This window comes from Acomys minous (assembly GCF_964271855.1).
Source record: "Acomys minous genome assembly, chromosome: 4".
NCBI lineage: Eukaryota > Metazoa > Chordata > Mammalia > Rodentia > Muridae > Acomys > Acomys minous.
This window is the reverse complement of record NC_140486.1, coordinates 11,523,500-11,538,297: the sequence shown is the minus strand read 5'-3', so window position 1 is coordinate 11,538,297 and position 14,798 is coordinate 11,523,500. Positions and strand designations below refer to the sequence as shown.

General features: G+C 49.7%; 1 protein-coding gene across 4 annotated transcripts in view; it reads left to right on the top strand.

The window, feature by feature from the left end:
* Positions 1–13,346, top strand: part of ST8SIA5 (ST8 alpha-N-acetyl-neuraminide alpha-2,8-sialyltransferase 5) — a 59,242-nt gene extending 45,896 nt beyond the window's left edge. For 2 of the 4 annotated variants that reach the window (XM_084780974.1, XM_084780972.1), the window contains 5 exons: positions 2,019–2,105; positions 5,179–5,326; positions 8,079–8,191; positions 10,729–10,821; positions 12,098–13,346. In XM_084780974.1, coding sequence (XP_084637100.1) covers positions 2,019–2,105; positions 5,179–5,326; positions 8,079–8,191; positions 10,729–10,821; positions 12,098–12,566 — 910 coding nt within the window. In that variant the 3' untranslated portion in view covers positions 12,567–13,346. The remainder of the gene's footprint in view (positions 1–2,018; positions 2,106–5,178; positions 5,327–8,078; positions 8,192–10,728; positions 10,822–12,097) is intronic. The other 2 variants (XM_084780975.1, XM_084780973.1) reach the window with 1 other exon arrangement.
* Positions 13,347–14,798: the final 1,452 nt, after the last annotated feature.

The following is a 14,798-nucleotide window of genomic DNA, read 5'->3' as shown; positions in this document are numbered from 1 at the left end:
CCTTGTTTGGGGACAACTTCCCGGTTCCTATTAGACGAAGAAGTGAACCTCAATATAACGAGCCTATTTTGTTTGTTTTGACAATAGTTAAGCGAGTTGGCACCTTTTCTAGAATCACCTGCCCCACTGTGAAGCTGGAGGAGGTTTTGAACTCTCCTTCAAATATGCACAGGAGTAGATGAACAAGGACTTCTGCGAGTTCCTAAAGGCCCCAGCCTGGACATTGAGCATCTGCCTATTGCCTGGCCTTGGCTGTGAACTGCGTCCAACCGAGCAAGAGAAACCCGGGTCCTGCCTGTGATAGATGCTTACTCTGTCCTGTGTTCTCAGCACTCATGGGATTCCAGGCTTATAAGCTGCCCGGTGAAAACGAGGCTCCCACAATCCAGTATTTCTGGAAAGTGATGTGTGGAAATAAACAACACAGAAGAACTTACTAAAGGGACTGAGAGGTCTCAGAGTAAAAGAAAAGTATTAGACTTTAAATCAGCTTTCCCAAACACATTTGGCCATAAATATGTTTGGGTCTGAAAATAATATAAAATTGCATGGGAAAGTCTCATTTTTATAGTCCTCTCACGTGGCATTATATTGTGCTAGGGTTTCATGGGACCCGCTTTGGGAAGCAGGTCCCCCTGTATATATCTTTCTCTTGTATGATCCACCTCTGTGCACCCACCCACTAAGGAATAACACCATGCAGAAATATAAGGAATGGCAGCCATCTGATGGTAATAAGAAGAATCTCTTAGGAGGTGACAAGGGTTAGGTGACATATTAAATGATCCGAGAAGTCTCAGAGTATACATGCTTCCACGGGCACTCAGGGGTGACTTTGTTCCCTTTCCTGCGAGTGACTGGGAACATCCTGGTGCAGAGATGCTTAAAGCCAGCTAGGGTTAGAGTTAGGGCTAGGGCTAGGGTTAGGGTTAGGGTTAGGGTTAGGGCTAGGGCTAGGGCTAGGGCTAGGGCTAGGGTTAGGGTTAGGGTTAGAGTTAGGGCTAGGGCTAGGGCTAGGGTTAGGGTTAGGGTTAGGGTTAGGGCTAGGGTTAGAGTTAGGGTTAGGGCTAGGGGTAGGGCTAGGGTTAGGGTTAGGGCTAGGGCTAGGGCTAGGGTTAGGGTTAGGGCTAGGGTTAGGGCTAGGGCTAGGGCTAGGGCTAGGGCTAGGGCTAGGGTTAGGGTTAGGGTTAGGGCTAGGGCTAGGGCTAGGGCTAGGGCTAGGGCTAGGGCTAGGGTTAGGGTCTTATTCCATATAGACTGTGATTTCAGAGAGAATGGCGATAGTCTCTGAGGGGAAGCACATAGGAAAGATGGACTTGCCTGAGGTGAAAGTACTTATGTAAATATGGTGTGACTGACAGTAAAAAGGTAGAATTTTTTTTGTGTGTTCGTGCGTGCGTGTGTGCGTGCGTGCGTGTGTGTGTTGAGGTTTTTGTTGTTGTTTTTTTGGTACAAGGTCCCACTTTTTGGTGCAGGCTGGCCTCAAACTCACTGTACATCTCAGGCTGGCTCTGAATGCACAAACTTCCTGCCTCTGTCTCCCAAGTGTTGGGATTTGAGATGTGCACTGCCACAGCTGGACATTAAGAGATCTTATACTACAGAGTCCTAGAAACGGGAAGCATGCTACACATGCAGGGCCATACCAGATGGGGTAGGGCAGAGTTTAGTGCCCACCAGAGGCAAGAGTGAGGGGCAAGCCTGGGTGAGATCTGTGGGAAGCAGGCTTAGGATCAGCTAGTTTGAATAATTTGAGCTGGTTCTAAGGCTCAGGTCTGATGCCTAGTGCAGGCAGTATTAGGGTAGAGGATGTCTGACTCTCTACTGTTTGCACACAAAGGGCACCTCTTGGGTTTCTGGCTTGCCTTGAGAATTAGCCTCACACCAACAATAAGGGAAGTAGAACCCCAGCCATGGACATGGCATACAGGGGAGGGGGAAGGGAGGGCCTTTGGAAACAGTGATGACACACAGTGCAACCTTACCTCTTCCCTGGCCCCTGGCCACTGCTCTCACAGGGTGAAGCAGTCTGACCTGTTTGACAGGTGGAAGAGCCTCCAGATATGCAAGTGGGCAATGGATACCTCTGAAGCCAGCCTCTTCAAGTACGCATCATCATCTGCCTTCCTTCATCCTGGTGTGGTTCCCCACTGCCACCTCTTCAGCTGCCCACCAGCTGCCCATCATCCTGTAACACCTAGTTCTCAGTGGGCATCTACCTGGAACTGGCCTCAAGGGGGTTAGGAATATGGACAGTGGCAAGGCCAGCTTGGCCAGCTGGTATCCCCCATGCTTTGTTGTGGTCCTCGATGTGGCCTTACAAGGTTGGACCAGTCATTTCTAGCTCAGGCTGATGTACACCAAGGCTCCAAGAGGTGTTGTACTTGCTTAAGGTCTCTTCATAGCCCTTACAATCTCATTATCCTCACCTCCCCATCCTGGGACAGTGGCTTTACCCACCTTCTTGGAGCCCCTGTGTTCATGTTTCTGTTTGACATCTGAACCTGGCTGTTGATTTTCATTTCCTTCTGAAAATGTTTTAAACTATTTATTACTTTTTTATGTGTACTGGTGTTTTGCCTGCATGTACATATGAGTGAGGGTGCTGATCCCTTGGAACTGGAGTTACAGACAGTTGTGAGCTGCCATGTGGGTGCTGGGAATTGAACCCAGGTCCTCTGAAAGAACAGCCAGTGCTCTTAGCCACTGAGCCATCTCTCCAGCCCTGGCTGTTGATTTTCTTAATCGTTGTCTAACCACAATTAACAGGCAATAAGCTCTGGGAGAGGCAGTAGCTATATCTCCAGGCTCTCCTATGGGAACCAAACGGATGAGAGGCATCCAAAAATGCTTTTTTGTTAATGATGAGCTTTGGGGTTTTCTCCATTACTAGCCTCCTGCCAGCTGTGGTCTCACGCCAGGGCGGGTAGACCTTACACTAAGAAATTGATGTGGTCCTGGCAACTTGTGTCTAAACTGGGTCCCAGCCATTCAGGTTCAAGTTTAAATGAACTGAGAAGCTACTGGCATGAAGGAGCATCACACAGGAGGCTGTAGAAGTAGGCGTCACCAAGCATTTGTACTTTCTTTATCAATACTTTCAATTTGTGGTAATTCCAGGTCAGGAAGTCTCCTCTCTGCTTCCTCCTCCTCCCTCCTCCTCTCTCTGGATAGGGTCTAACTGTGTAGCCCAGGATGACTTCAAATTCATAATCTTGCCTCTAACACTCAAGTGCTCAGCTTATAGTGTGTGGGAATAGGAGTATGCAGTGGCACACTTTTAGAAATATAGCTATTTGATATTAATAAGCCCCTATGAACAGGTGTCAGAGGCCTCTTTGAGGCTGCCGAATCCTAGGCCTGGTTAGAGGAGACCCCCGCCCCCTGCCACCACCCCCTCACACACACCTTGAAAGTTCTAGTGGGCCTGGGCAAAGTGCCACAGCATGCAAGACAGATCCAGAATCTGGCCCTCTGAAGTAGAGCTTCATGCTTTTCTCTCTAGACGTCCTGGGGGGTTGGGGTGGGGCTTAAACACACGGAAGCTGATAAACAGCAAGGACAGAGTGAGCCAGTGAGGCGTGCAAGGATGTGGGCCAGGCTGAGTTGGGACAGAGGTCTTATCTAAAACAATACTGACATGACAGGCTCACTTTCCAGGCTCTGGCCTTCCTTTGGAAGGCTTAGTCAAATTCTAAAATCAAACTCTCCACAGAAAGAGCCCCAGATGACTAGCATCCAGGTGATTTCCCGGTGAAGATTTCCCAGCAAGATGTGAAATCATAAAAGAGTATTTACCTTTAACCTTTTGGTTCTGGCAAGCTGGAGTCATAGACTTATAGAGGGTCAGACATGGAAAAGCCAACCCTATGTTCTATGAATGAGGAAATCGAGGCCCAGTGAGGAGAGAGATCTGCCTGGAGTCCACAGCTGCAGGAAACAAGGCAGAAAACAGAGACCAGGCCTCTGGATGCTAAGTGTCAACTCATAGCTTCACCCCAGAGCTCTGAGAACATTCCATACCTCCTGGGCCTGCCAGTGGTCATCACAGGTCTCTGTGGAGGAGGTGGTCCATCCCCCAAGGCTGTCTGGACACTGCAGGGGACGGAGCCTGCAGCAGTGTGCACTCCAGGCTCTGGCTCCAGTCCTCAAGGAGGCAGTGATCTGTGCCTGTGGCCACAGCCAGAACCCATCAAGTTTCTAAGACAGGGGACAAGATTGCCCAGGAGCTAACCCTATCAAGAGCTCTTTTGGAAAGGCCTGGAGAAGAGAGAAGAACAGCAGCCCCATTTCCCTCGGGCTTTTCGTATGTTTTCTTTTAAATTTGGTGTCTGAGCTTTAATCGTCTACAGCTCAGCTTTGACTGTTTCTGAGAGAAAAACGTCAGGACTCTTTCTTCTAACTAACTAACTAAAACTAACTAACTAACTAACTAACTAACTAACTAACTAACTAACTAACTAACTAACTTTCTTCTCTCACTCTTCCACTCCCTCACTCCTCTCTTTTTTCTTCCTTTATATTTATACTGAATTCCTGAATCTTCTTTTAGGAGCCATGTTCCACCCTCTGCAGGAAGGCAGCTAGTACCAATGCAGCGTCCCCAGTCTGGCCCTATCCTAAGTCAGCTCCTAAGTCAGCTTTGGGTGGCCATACGGGCCTTGGGATGTGAGATAACGGGAGATCTTTGTTGAGCATTGGCCATGGGGGCTGAGACCCTAAAGATCTCTGGCTTTAGGTCACTGGATGAGTGACGTGGGAAGAACATGTCCTGGAATTGTGTGGAACTCTGATGCAGGGAGTCTCGCTGCAGCTGAGTGGGCACCAGTCAAGGCCTGACTGGCTTGGCTGTCACAGCACAGTTTGAACATGCCCATGCTGAGTTCTGTGTGAGAGTTAGAGAGGTTCAGGCCCTGGCACCCTGCTTTTCCTTCTAGCCCAAGTAGGTTATTGTATGGTTAGTCTGGGCCACAGCCTTCAAAGACAGGAGCTGTCATCGAAATATGGCAGCCAAAGCTTCCCAAATAGGAAGCTAAGCTGGGTCCGAGAGGGGGAGGGGAGGGCAGGTGCCATGAAGATGCTGAGGAGGAGGAGGATAGGAATTGAGTGTGGTAATGGGGTGGAAAGGAAGGGTCCCCTCTGTGCTCTGCCCAGTGTCACTCCTGTCTCCATGCCTAGCAGGTCTACCTTGTCCAGGTGCTGCAATGCCCCCAGCTTTCTCTTCACCACCCAGAAGAACACCCCGATTGAGACAAATCTCAGGTATGAGGTGGACTCCAGTGGCTTCTATCACATCAACCAGGAGGTCTTCAAAATGTTTCCCAAGGTACATCCCCTACATGGTGGTCTGACGGGGGAGCCGTGGGTGGTCCGTCTCTGTGGCAGGGCCCCAAATATGCACAGCATGCCTTGCACTCTGCATGCAGATGCTGGTCTCGTGCAGCCAGTGGTCTGCAGCCCAGTAGCCTATCCACTGTGTTTCCTGAGGATACTGTCTGGGCATGACAGTGCTAACTAGCTATGGTTTTAATGATCTGGGGTCAAAAAAGGTTAAAATTCTGCCTCTATCATTGCATGCTGAGGATATCCCACAGCTATCTAGAAGAGGGATTAATTGCACCTTGATCCCTCCCCTGAGGCAGGCACAAGAGAAAAAAAATGCATATAAAGCATGTGACACCAGAAAGCAGGCCCAAGAAACAGCCAGGCCTGAGTGTCAACCACATCAGATAACCTTGGTGTCATTGTGTAAGAAGGTCTTTTCTTAGCATTTATTAGTTATGCATAATGATTGTTTTTGTTATGCCATTTTCACGCATGGCTTTATAGTCATGCATTTTAATCATAGTTCCTCCACTGCCATCACCGCCAACCTAGTTCCTCTCCAATGCCCCTTTCCCTTACCAACTAGTCCCTTCTCATCCACTTTTTCTTCAGTAACTCAATGCGTTTTTATTGTGGTTGCATACAGGAGCGTGGGCTACTACCCCATGAGTATCCTACCCAGCAGCCGCTAACTGTCTGTGGATCCTCAGAGAGGGCTCATCCCCATTCCATGACAGCATGTTGGCTGGTCCAGTCTTGTGTAGTAATCAAGGCCACTGTGAATTCAAAAGTGCCACCCTCATGCCTTGCCCAGATGGCCAGAAGACAGCATTCCACCAAACTCCACTCCATGTCATGTTTCTTCCATTGTGTCCTCTCTCTTCCCAGTATGTTTGTTCCCTGAGCCTTGAAGACGATGCTATGCATGCCCCACTTATGGTTGCCCATAAATTATCACTTATTCTCAGCACTTTGTCTAGTTATTAATCTTTGCAATTATGCATACTGCCCAGTGCAAAAGGAGCTTCTCTGAGCAAAGCTGACAGCAACACTTATCTATAGGGAAACATATAATTATTTTGAAGACAATTTGATGGGCACATTATGTCCTTTTAGTATGTCAACAGCTATAGATTCCTCACTGGGCCTCATGACCTCCCAGTCATGGGATTTGGACCAGGCTTGTAGTATTAGCTGTGATTTCTCTTCTGTGCATCAGGACTCAGTTCCAGTGAGAACATAGTTCTTTGTCTCCACACAGACTTGCCATTACTATTTCTGTGAGCACATCTTGCCTGGCCAGTTGTTAGTGTAGCAGTTGGGTGATCTTTTTTCCCCTTTAAAGTCTCAGTTTCTTTACGACACTGGGATTCATAGCAGGTTTGGTTGCCCACAATACATCTACAGTATCAGAGATGCTGTATGAAGGTAGGGCTGGTCAGTGGTGGTGGTCATTTGGATGGGCTGAGAGCTGGTATACATCCAAGTTCTGCAGTCTTTGGGAAGGGGGTGCAGAACTTGTACTTTTGGCTGGCTCACACAGTTCTGTGGTGTTGGGGTGCTGTGGCTTCGGCAAGAGGTGGTGCCAAGGGTGTGTTCGTGATTATGTTCTGGAAGGAGAGCTCTGGGATGTTTTAGCAGGTCAGGGGAGGTGCTAAAATGATAAAACCAGAGTCTCTCTGTACATCCTATGGCTGATACCAGAGTGATCTGGCAAGATTTGGGCTCAGGGAAGGAGTGGAAGGCACAGCACAGAGCTGGAAAGGGTGGTGTTGAGCCACTGAGAGGGGTCTTTCAAGGCCCAGAGTGTGAGGCAGGTGGCAGATAAATATGCATCTTAAGCAAGTCATAGCATCATGTGACGTAGCCTGAGCTGGCCTACGAGTCCTTGGAGAGCCAGGGCATGAATTACTGAGGTCAGGAGACACAGCAGGGTCATCACACCTTTCTCTGGAAAGGACCAGATAGTAAATAGCCCTGCGGGTCACATTATCACCATCACTACTTGCCACCATGGTCCCAGCATGAAAATGGGCATGATCATGAGTTTTCACCTCAGTGACACAGACATCAGAAGTTTATATAATGTTCACATGTCTCATGTTTCCTTTGAGTGGATTCAGACCATAAAAAAAATTAACGTTATTCTCATCTTGGTGGCCATACAGCAGATGTGGCCCATGACTTCCCAGCCCCTGAGTGATGGCATATGGCAGCTTCCCTTAGCTTAGAGATGTCTCTGGAGTTTTAAAAGGTCAGCTTTCTGGCCGCCTGCCCACCTAGAGATTTCGATTCTGTGAGTTTTGGGTAGAGTCTAGAAATGTCTCTCCCCATGTTAACTGTGAGACCCCAGAGCTCTCCTTGTCCGGGTCCTCTAGACCTGTCCCCACAGGGAAAAGGGGTCACAGACTCACGTGTGCCACAGAGGGTCACGAGCTTCTCCTTTTGGTTGAGCCTAACTCCTGATGCAGTGTGGCTTCCTGGGGGACCCTCAGCTGCTGGTTGGCTGGTGGGGGCTGGGGGGCGGGGCGAAGCAGCCCTGCACAGTCCTCGGTGTCAGAAATGGGAGGAAGAGTCTCTTAATGCCGCAAGCCCTTTCTTCCCTCTCCTCATCTGTAAGATGGGCTCCCTTTTATCTCAGGTTCCTGACAAAGCTGCCTAGTTGGGTAGAGCTCATGGGGGCTGGGGCAGAGGTGAAGAAGCCTCAGGGGTGGGGTGGCACTGGCTGTGACACCGTGCATGTTCCTCTCTAGGAAATGCCCTACTTCCGATCTCAGTTTAAGAAGTGTGCTGTGGTGGGCAACGGAGGCATCTTGAAGAACAGCGGCTGTGGGAAGGAGATCAACAGTGCTGACTTTGTTTTCCGGTAAGGGAGCTGCCTGGAGGTGCACCTGCCTCCAAGGCCCTTCTCTCTGAGCCCTTCCCCCACACGTGTGCCTCTGGCCCTGTGCTCTGCTTTAGCACACCTTCATGATGCGGGGGACCTCTCACCCCTCTAGCCTTATACCTTTATGCAGGTTGTGGGGCTTGGGGGTTCGAGTTTTTAGTTTTCACAGCTGGGAGAACAGGTAAAAAGCAAACGGCATTCTGGATGGAAGGCCCTAAGACTAACAGCCCTGTAGAGCTCCCAACCTCCCCCCTCCCCGCCCCGCCCCCATGGTGCCTACATGGGTGGTCCCTTTACTCAAATGCTGGTGGGAGGAAGGATGTCTGTGACCTCACCCAGGCGCTAATGGGCTGGAGAGGGGTCTTTGCATGTCTCCTGTCTAATGTGGCGTGATCCTCTTTTCATATGCGGATCCTCACTCTCCTTGTTATCTCTGCAAGGAAAATGGATTTAAAATGAGAGTTTCAAGGGCTGGAGAGATGGCTCAGCAGTTAAAAGCACCGGCTGCTCTGCCATTTCCTTTCCTGACTGCCCCCACCTACACCCTTCTCCAGGCTCCTATGCAGCTTGGTGTCACTCACAGGTGACATTTGACACCTGCCAACTGGAACCATAGACACTTTATTGTTCGGTTTGGCGTATTTGGGACTGTAGGAATAACTTCACGATAGTGTGACCAATTACCAGGAAGTCAGTGGCTTGAAACAGATAAGGTTTACAATGTTACAATCTGGAGATGGGATGGCTAAGCTGCTACAATTAAGATGGCAGCGGGACCTTGTCTCCTCCCAAATGCTCTAGAGGGTGGTCTGCTGGCTTTTTCTGCCTTAGACACTGCTTGCATTCCTTGGCTCATGGTCTGTCAGCTCTGCAGCATCTTCTGATCTCTTCCTCAAGTTCTGTTGTCACACATCCCACACACATCTTCCCTTCCTTCCTTTTTGAGACAAATTCTCACTGAGAAGTCCAGGCAGGCGTCAAACTGCCATCTCCCTGCTGGGTCTCCAGCGCTGAGATTGCATCAGGTGCCACCACACCCACTTTGCATGTTTCTCTCTCTTTCTGTGCTGGCTATTCTTGGTTGTCAACTTGAACTTGACCTCATCTGGAATTACTGAAAATCCAGGTAGCCGGGCACACCTGTGAGTGATTTTTATTTTCGTAGTTAAATTGTTTGAAGTGGGAAGGCGAAGGCCTACTTTTAATCCAGATCTTTGAGGTGGGCCACACCTTCTGCTGGCAGCTATAGAATAGACATGGGAGAAGGAAGCTCACTCTCTTTGTGTGCTTGTCCTTCCTCTCGATGGAAAATCCACTTGTTCACTGGCATGAGAGCCTACTTCTGGGAGATTCTGCCATGTACTGAAGACCAGCTGAGACATCCAGCCTTATGGACTGAACCACTGGATTCTTGGACTTTACATAGGCAGACAGCCGTTGTTGGGCTAGCTTAAACACAGCCTGTAAGCTATTGTAGTAAACCCCATATATTTATATGAGACTCCCCTGTAATATATGAACCTAAATGATACATATTTTGGTACTGGAAATGGTTCTAGGGCAACAGAAATATAAGGATAAAAATTTTAAGTGTTTGCACAAGGCTTTCCAATTTGCCAACATCTATAGTTACTGAGACTCAGAGAGTACTGAAAGCCCGTGGTGTGAAACTTAAGGAGACAAATGCTTTTGATTATCTTGGTTTACCAACTGTGAAAGACAACAGCTTTGGTGACTTGGTATGTAAAACTTTTGACAATTTGCAGGAAAAAAAAAAAAAGGAAATGAGGATGCTGTTTGGTTGTTCCTACTATCTCTGAAGGAATTGACAAAGGAAAAGAACGAGCTCATTAAAAAAATATTAGCCAACTTGTAGCATCTCAGAATGTGGTGAAGGATAACAATGAACTCCCACAAAATGGACCGGCTATAGATGTGCACGAACAGTCTGCTACAGATGTGCACGAACAGTCTAAGGGTTTCTGAGTATGCCCTGGGAGAGAATCTTCTCTCCAAACAGCCACACAGCTCAAGTTGTGTAAAGTCAAACCAAAGCCCTCATTATGAGACTGTCTGAATTACAGCAAAAATTCAAGTCCCGGCCTCAGAGGGTATCAGTGGCTAAAGGGATTACATTAATTGGTAAAGAACAGGATCCTGTAACTTGGGATACAAATGTGTTGGAGAAGTCTTGGGTCCCCAGACAAGGGGATGCTTCTGCATCGCTCTGCTTACACCTCCTTACGGAGGCCCAGCGACGACCACAGCTTTCAGGAACATGTTTTCAGTGATAGTCTCAGAACGCATCTCCATGGTTGTGACTTGGGTGAGACTAAGGATTGAATGTTTGTTACGCAGAGCAGAAAAGACCTTTGTCTTAGCCAGCCACAGAGGTCCTGCCCAGCTGGTGACCTCTGTCTTTTTTTGACCTATCCGCACAACCTTCCCTTCCCCTCCGCCTCCCAGCCACCTGCAGGTGACTGACCAATTAACTATGTGACGTTGTCTCTCTGCAGGTGCAACCTGCCCCCCATCTCAGGGATATATACCACAGATGTGGGAGAGAAGACAGATGTAGTCACCGTGAATCCCAGCATCATAATTGACAGGTCAGTGGTCCTCTTTCTAGAGCTGTCTTTTGGTGGCCACCAGTCCCTTGCAACCACTGGGCACTGAGAATGACCGGAACTGGTGGACACAGGCCAGCTGTCTGCCTGAAGCACTCATTCGTTACCAAAGACTTAATGCAAACCAAGGGACTTAACACATCTTGTTGGTTTTTACATTAAAAATATGCCAAAATGATAGCATCTTTATATTTGGCTAAATAAAATATAAAAATTTATTTTTTAATAATGTACCTCATTTCTTGTTAACTTCCATACGTGGGGCCTGGATTGTGTTTCTTTTGGGCAGTTGTTACCTGGTAGTGGTGAGGAACCCTTCAGGTTCTGGGGGCAGGCAGTGTCTAGATATTGGGGGGTCATGGGGCGTGGCTCACGCAAAGATCTGAGTTCTCGCCTGCCTCCTGTCTGTGGATGTACCTGAGGGGTTTGCAGGAGCTAGTGTGTTGAGATCCCTGCTCCTAGTCAGCCTGGCCAGAGGGTGGGTAAGAGGGACAAGAGGGGGGAGAGTTGCTAAGTTGTACCAGACACCAATAGCCAGGAGCCTTCAGAGAACAGAGAGGGCTGCACAGGGAGGGAGGGATTGCCACTGCAAAGGGCATGCAAGCTAAGGACAGGCCAGGCAGCTGACCATCTGGTGGTCACTCCCAATCTTAGGGAGAAGAGCGCAGGGCATGGTATGTGGCTCCACCTCCTGGCCAAAGCCCCTCGTACCTTCCTTGGCTGTCCTTACCCTCTGTCTTCCCATAGCCATACACTAGCTATTCAGCCTGTGTTGTATCTTTTTCTGTACCCACTTAAACCAACCAACCAACCAACCAACTAACCCACCAACAACCAACCAGCAAAACCCTCAATCTTTGAGAAAGGCTGCTCTCCTGGGAGCCATGAGATGGCTCAGTGGGTAAAGACTCCCTCTCCCGGCCCTGTTCTGAGGACTGAGTTCAATATCCAGGGCCCACGTGATGGAAGAAGAGAGCTGACTCTGGCACTTCCCAACACTCTCACTCTGTCATGTGCGCCCCCATCCGTGAACGAACAAAAAACAAAACAAATAAGGAAAGGAGGGGAGGCAAAAGAGGGGAGGCTAGGCGGCCCTGTCAGCCTTATGTGGGGGAAAAGAAGGGGGTGAAGGGTGGGAGGTGAGGGGTGCGAGGTGGGATGTTAGTGTGAAGCTGGGGCCAGGGGCTCGGGCGGAGAGGATAGCTTGCAAGGACAAGGACGCACAGGGCTTGCTGCTGTTCACTCTGCCACCCTGCAGGTTCCATAAGCTGGAGAAGTGGCGGCGACCATTCTTCAGAGTGCTGCAGAAGTACGAGAACGCCTCGGTGCTGCTGCCAGCGTTCTACAACGAACGTAACACCCTCGTGTCCTTCCGTGTCAAGTACATGCTGGACGACTTCCAGTCACAGCAGCGGGTCTACTTCTTCCACCCACAGTACCTGTCCAACGTGTCGCGCTACTGGCTCAGCCTAGGCGTGCGCGCAAGGCGCATCAGCACTGGCCTCATCCTGGTTACTGCGGCCCTGGAGCTCTGCGAGGAGGTGCACCTGTTCGGTTTCTGGGCCTTCCCCATGAACCCCTCTGGCTTCTATATCACACATCATTACTATGACAACATCAAGCCCAAGCCTGGCTTCCACGCCATGCCCTCGGAGATCTTCGCCTTTCTGCGCATGCACAGCCGCGGCATCCTCCGCGTGCACACAGGCACCTGCGATGACTGCTGAAAGACAGGCCCAACACGGTGGCTCAGCTCCCATCCTCCATCACGAAAGGGTTCTCTGGCCCTGCCATGCTGGCGGCAGTCACTCCCTAAGGATTTAGGGATTGTGTGTAGGTCCTGGGAAGGGAGGGAGGCATAGAGTCTATCAAAGCCAGCTTTGTCCCAAGCCTCTACTCTGTGCCTCCATTTAGCTGCTGGACCACTCTCAGGGGACAGGGGCCGCATAAACACATTTCCTCTCAGTTTCCACTTCCCAGAGAACACCAATTGTAGTGGCCTGCTTGCAGCTAAGAACAGACTTAGCAGGTGACACCTTCACTTAACAGGAAAGAGCACAGGTCCAGGTCTCATTCAGATCTTTGGCTGCCCAAGTTTCATCCCGGGGACTCAGCCATGAATCACCATCTAGAATCTCAGGGCTCAGAGGCCAGCCCTTCCAGGGAACAGACAGTGGCTGGGTGTTCTGGTCCTACCACCTGGTTGAGCTCAAAAGGCTTCAGGGATATCTAACCAAGGCCTGTGTTAGCATCTCCCTAAGACTCCAGGAGCTGAGAGCCATGTCCCTTAAAATAGTCCTTGAACACACACAGCCTTGGTGCCTCTAGGTTCCAGCCTGCATTTTACATTGACAAGAAGGAAATAAACAAGACCAGCCATTTGCACTAAGATCTTCAAGCCAATGTTATTGACTCAGTATGTGCTTAGCAATTCACTTCCTATTCTGTCTCCCTATTTTCAGTTCCATTTTAATCAGGAGTTATTTATAAAGATCTGTTCCTCTTTATGTCCCTGAATACTGCAGAATCTTGTTAAAACTGTATTCCTGAATAGGGATCGTCAGCTGGAAAGCGCCTGGTCACGTGAGCCTAGTGGACGGCAGCTAGCTGGGGCTTTGACACCAACATCTCTGCTGTTTCTGTTGTGAAAGTGACAAACCCAGGGCATATGCCTGTTGTCACTAAGTCCAGGGTTAGGCGGAATCAGCTTAGGCTGAGGGGTTCTCGTGCCATCAGCATCTGAAAGTCCTTTCAGTTGCTTCCTACTATGTTTTCCCACCCTAAGTGCAAAGATGCCTAATGGTCACTTGGAACTGCGGAATGTCTGTGTGGGGAAGACTTTAGCCTGCATGCCCTTCCTCTGGCTCTTTCCCTCCCTCCATCCTCTTCCTCTCTCCTCTCTTTTCCTTCCTTTCTTCCCTTCTTTAGATGTCTCTAAAACAAACAAACAAACAAACAAACAAACAAACAGATCAGGCCTGTTCTGATCTGGTCTGTGGTTGGTCTGGGGAGGATTCCTCTGTGGTCTGGGGAAAGGACTCCTGTGTGGTCTGGGGAGGACTCCTGTGTGGTCTGGGGAGAGGGCTCCTCTGTGGTCTAGGGAGGGCTCCTCTGTGGTCTAGGGAGGGCTCTTTTGTGGTCTGGGGAGGACTCCTCTGTGGTCTAGGGAGGGCTCCTCTGTGGTCTGGGGAGGGCTCCTCTGTGGGATGGGAGGACTCCTCTGTGGTCTGGGAAGGACTCCTCTGTGGGATGGGAGGACTCCTCTGTGGTCTGGGAAGGACTTCTCTGTGGTCTGGGGAGGATTCTTTGACAGAGGCATCAGCTCTGTCTTCGGCAGGGAAGCAGACAGATCACATCCACACTTCAGCCCGGCATGCCACTCTGGGGAGGAGCTGTGAGTCCACCCTAGGCAGGCCTTCTGTCTGACCTCACTTGGCAGGTTCCAGCACAGGCCCTGCTGAGATAGACAAGAGAGTGCTGGCCCAGAGGTTTCTGACCAGCTCGAGTTCTAGCCTCTGACTTTTCTGAGCCTGTTTCCTCTGGGCTCTGGCCTGCAGGTACTTGGGTCTCACTCCACACCCATGTGTTTGGATACTGTCTTTCTGAGCTCCAGCTACTGAGAGGCCCCCAGGAGGCCCATATCCTTTGTCTTTGGGGATGTGGGGTCATGGAGCAGCTGCTGAAGCACACAGGGCAGCACACTTGAGTAAACCAGGAGACACCATACAAAGATAGGGGTGCTTATGGCTTTCTGGGCTCGAGCTATTTCTGCCAAGGAGCGAGTTCTGAGAATGACCCACGTTAACTAAGATTTATACAGCTAACTGAACCATGGGACATCAGAAATAGAAGGCTTCATAAGGACAGACCTGTCCCACTTAAGGAGACAGGCCCAGAGTAAAGAAGTGACATCAGTGTCTGCTGAGTGTCTGCTAGGAACAAATCCCTCTACCTGGGGA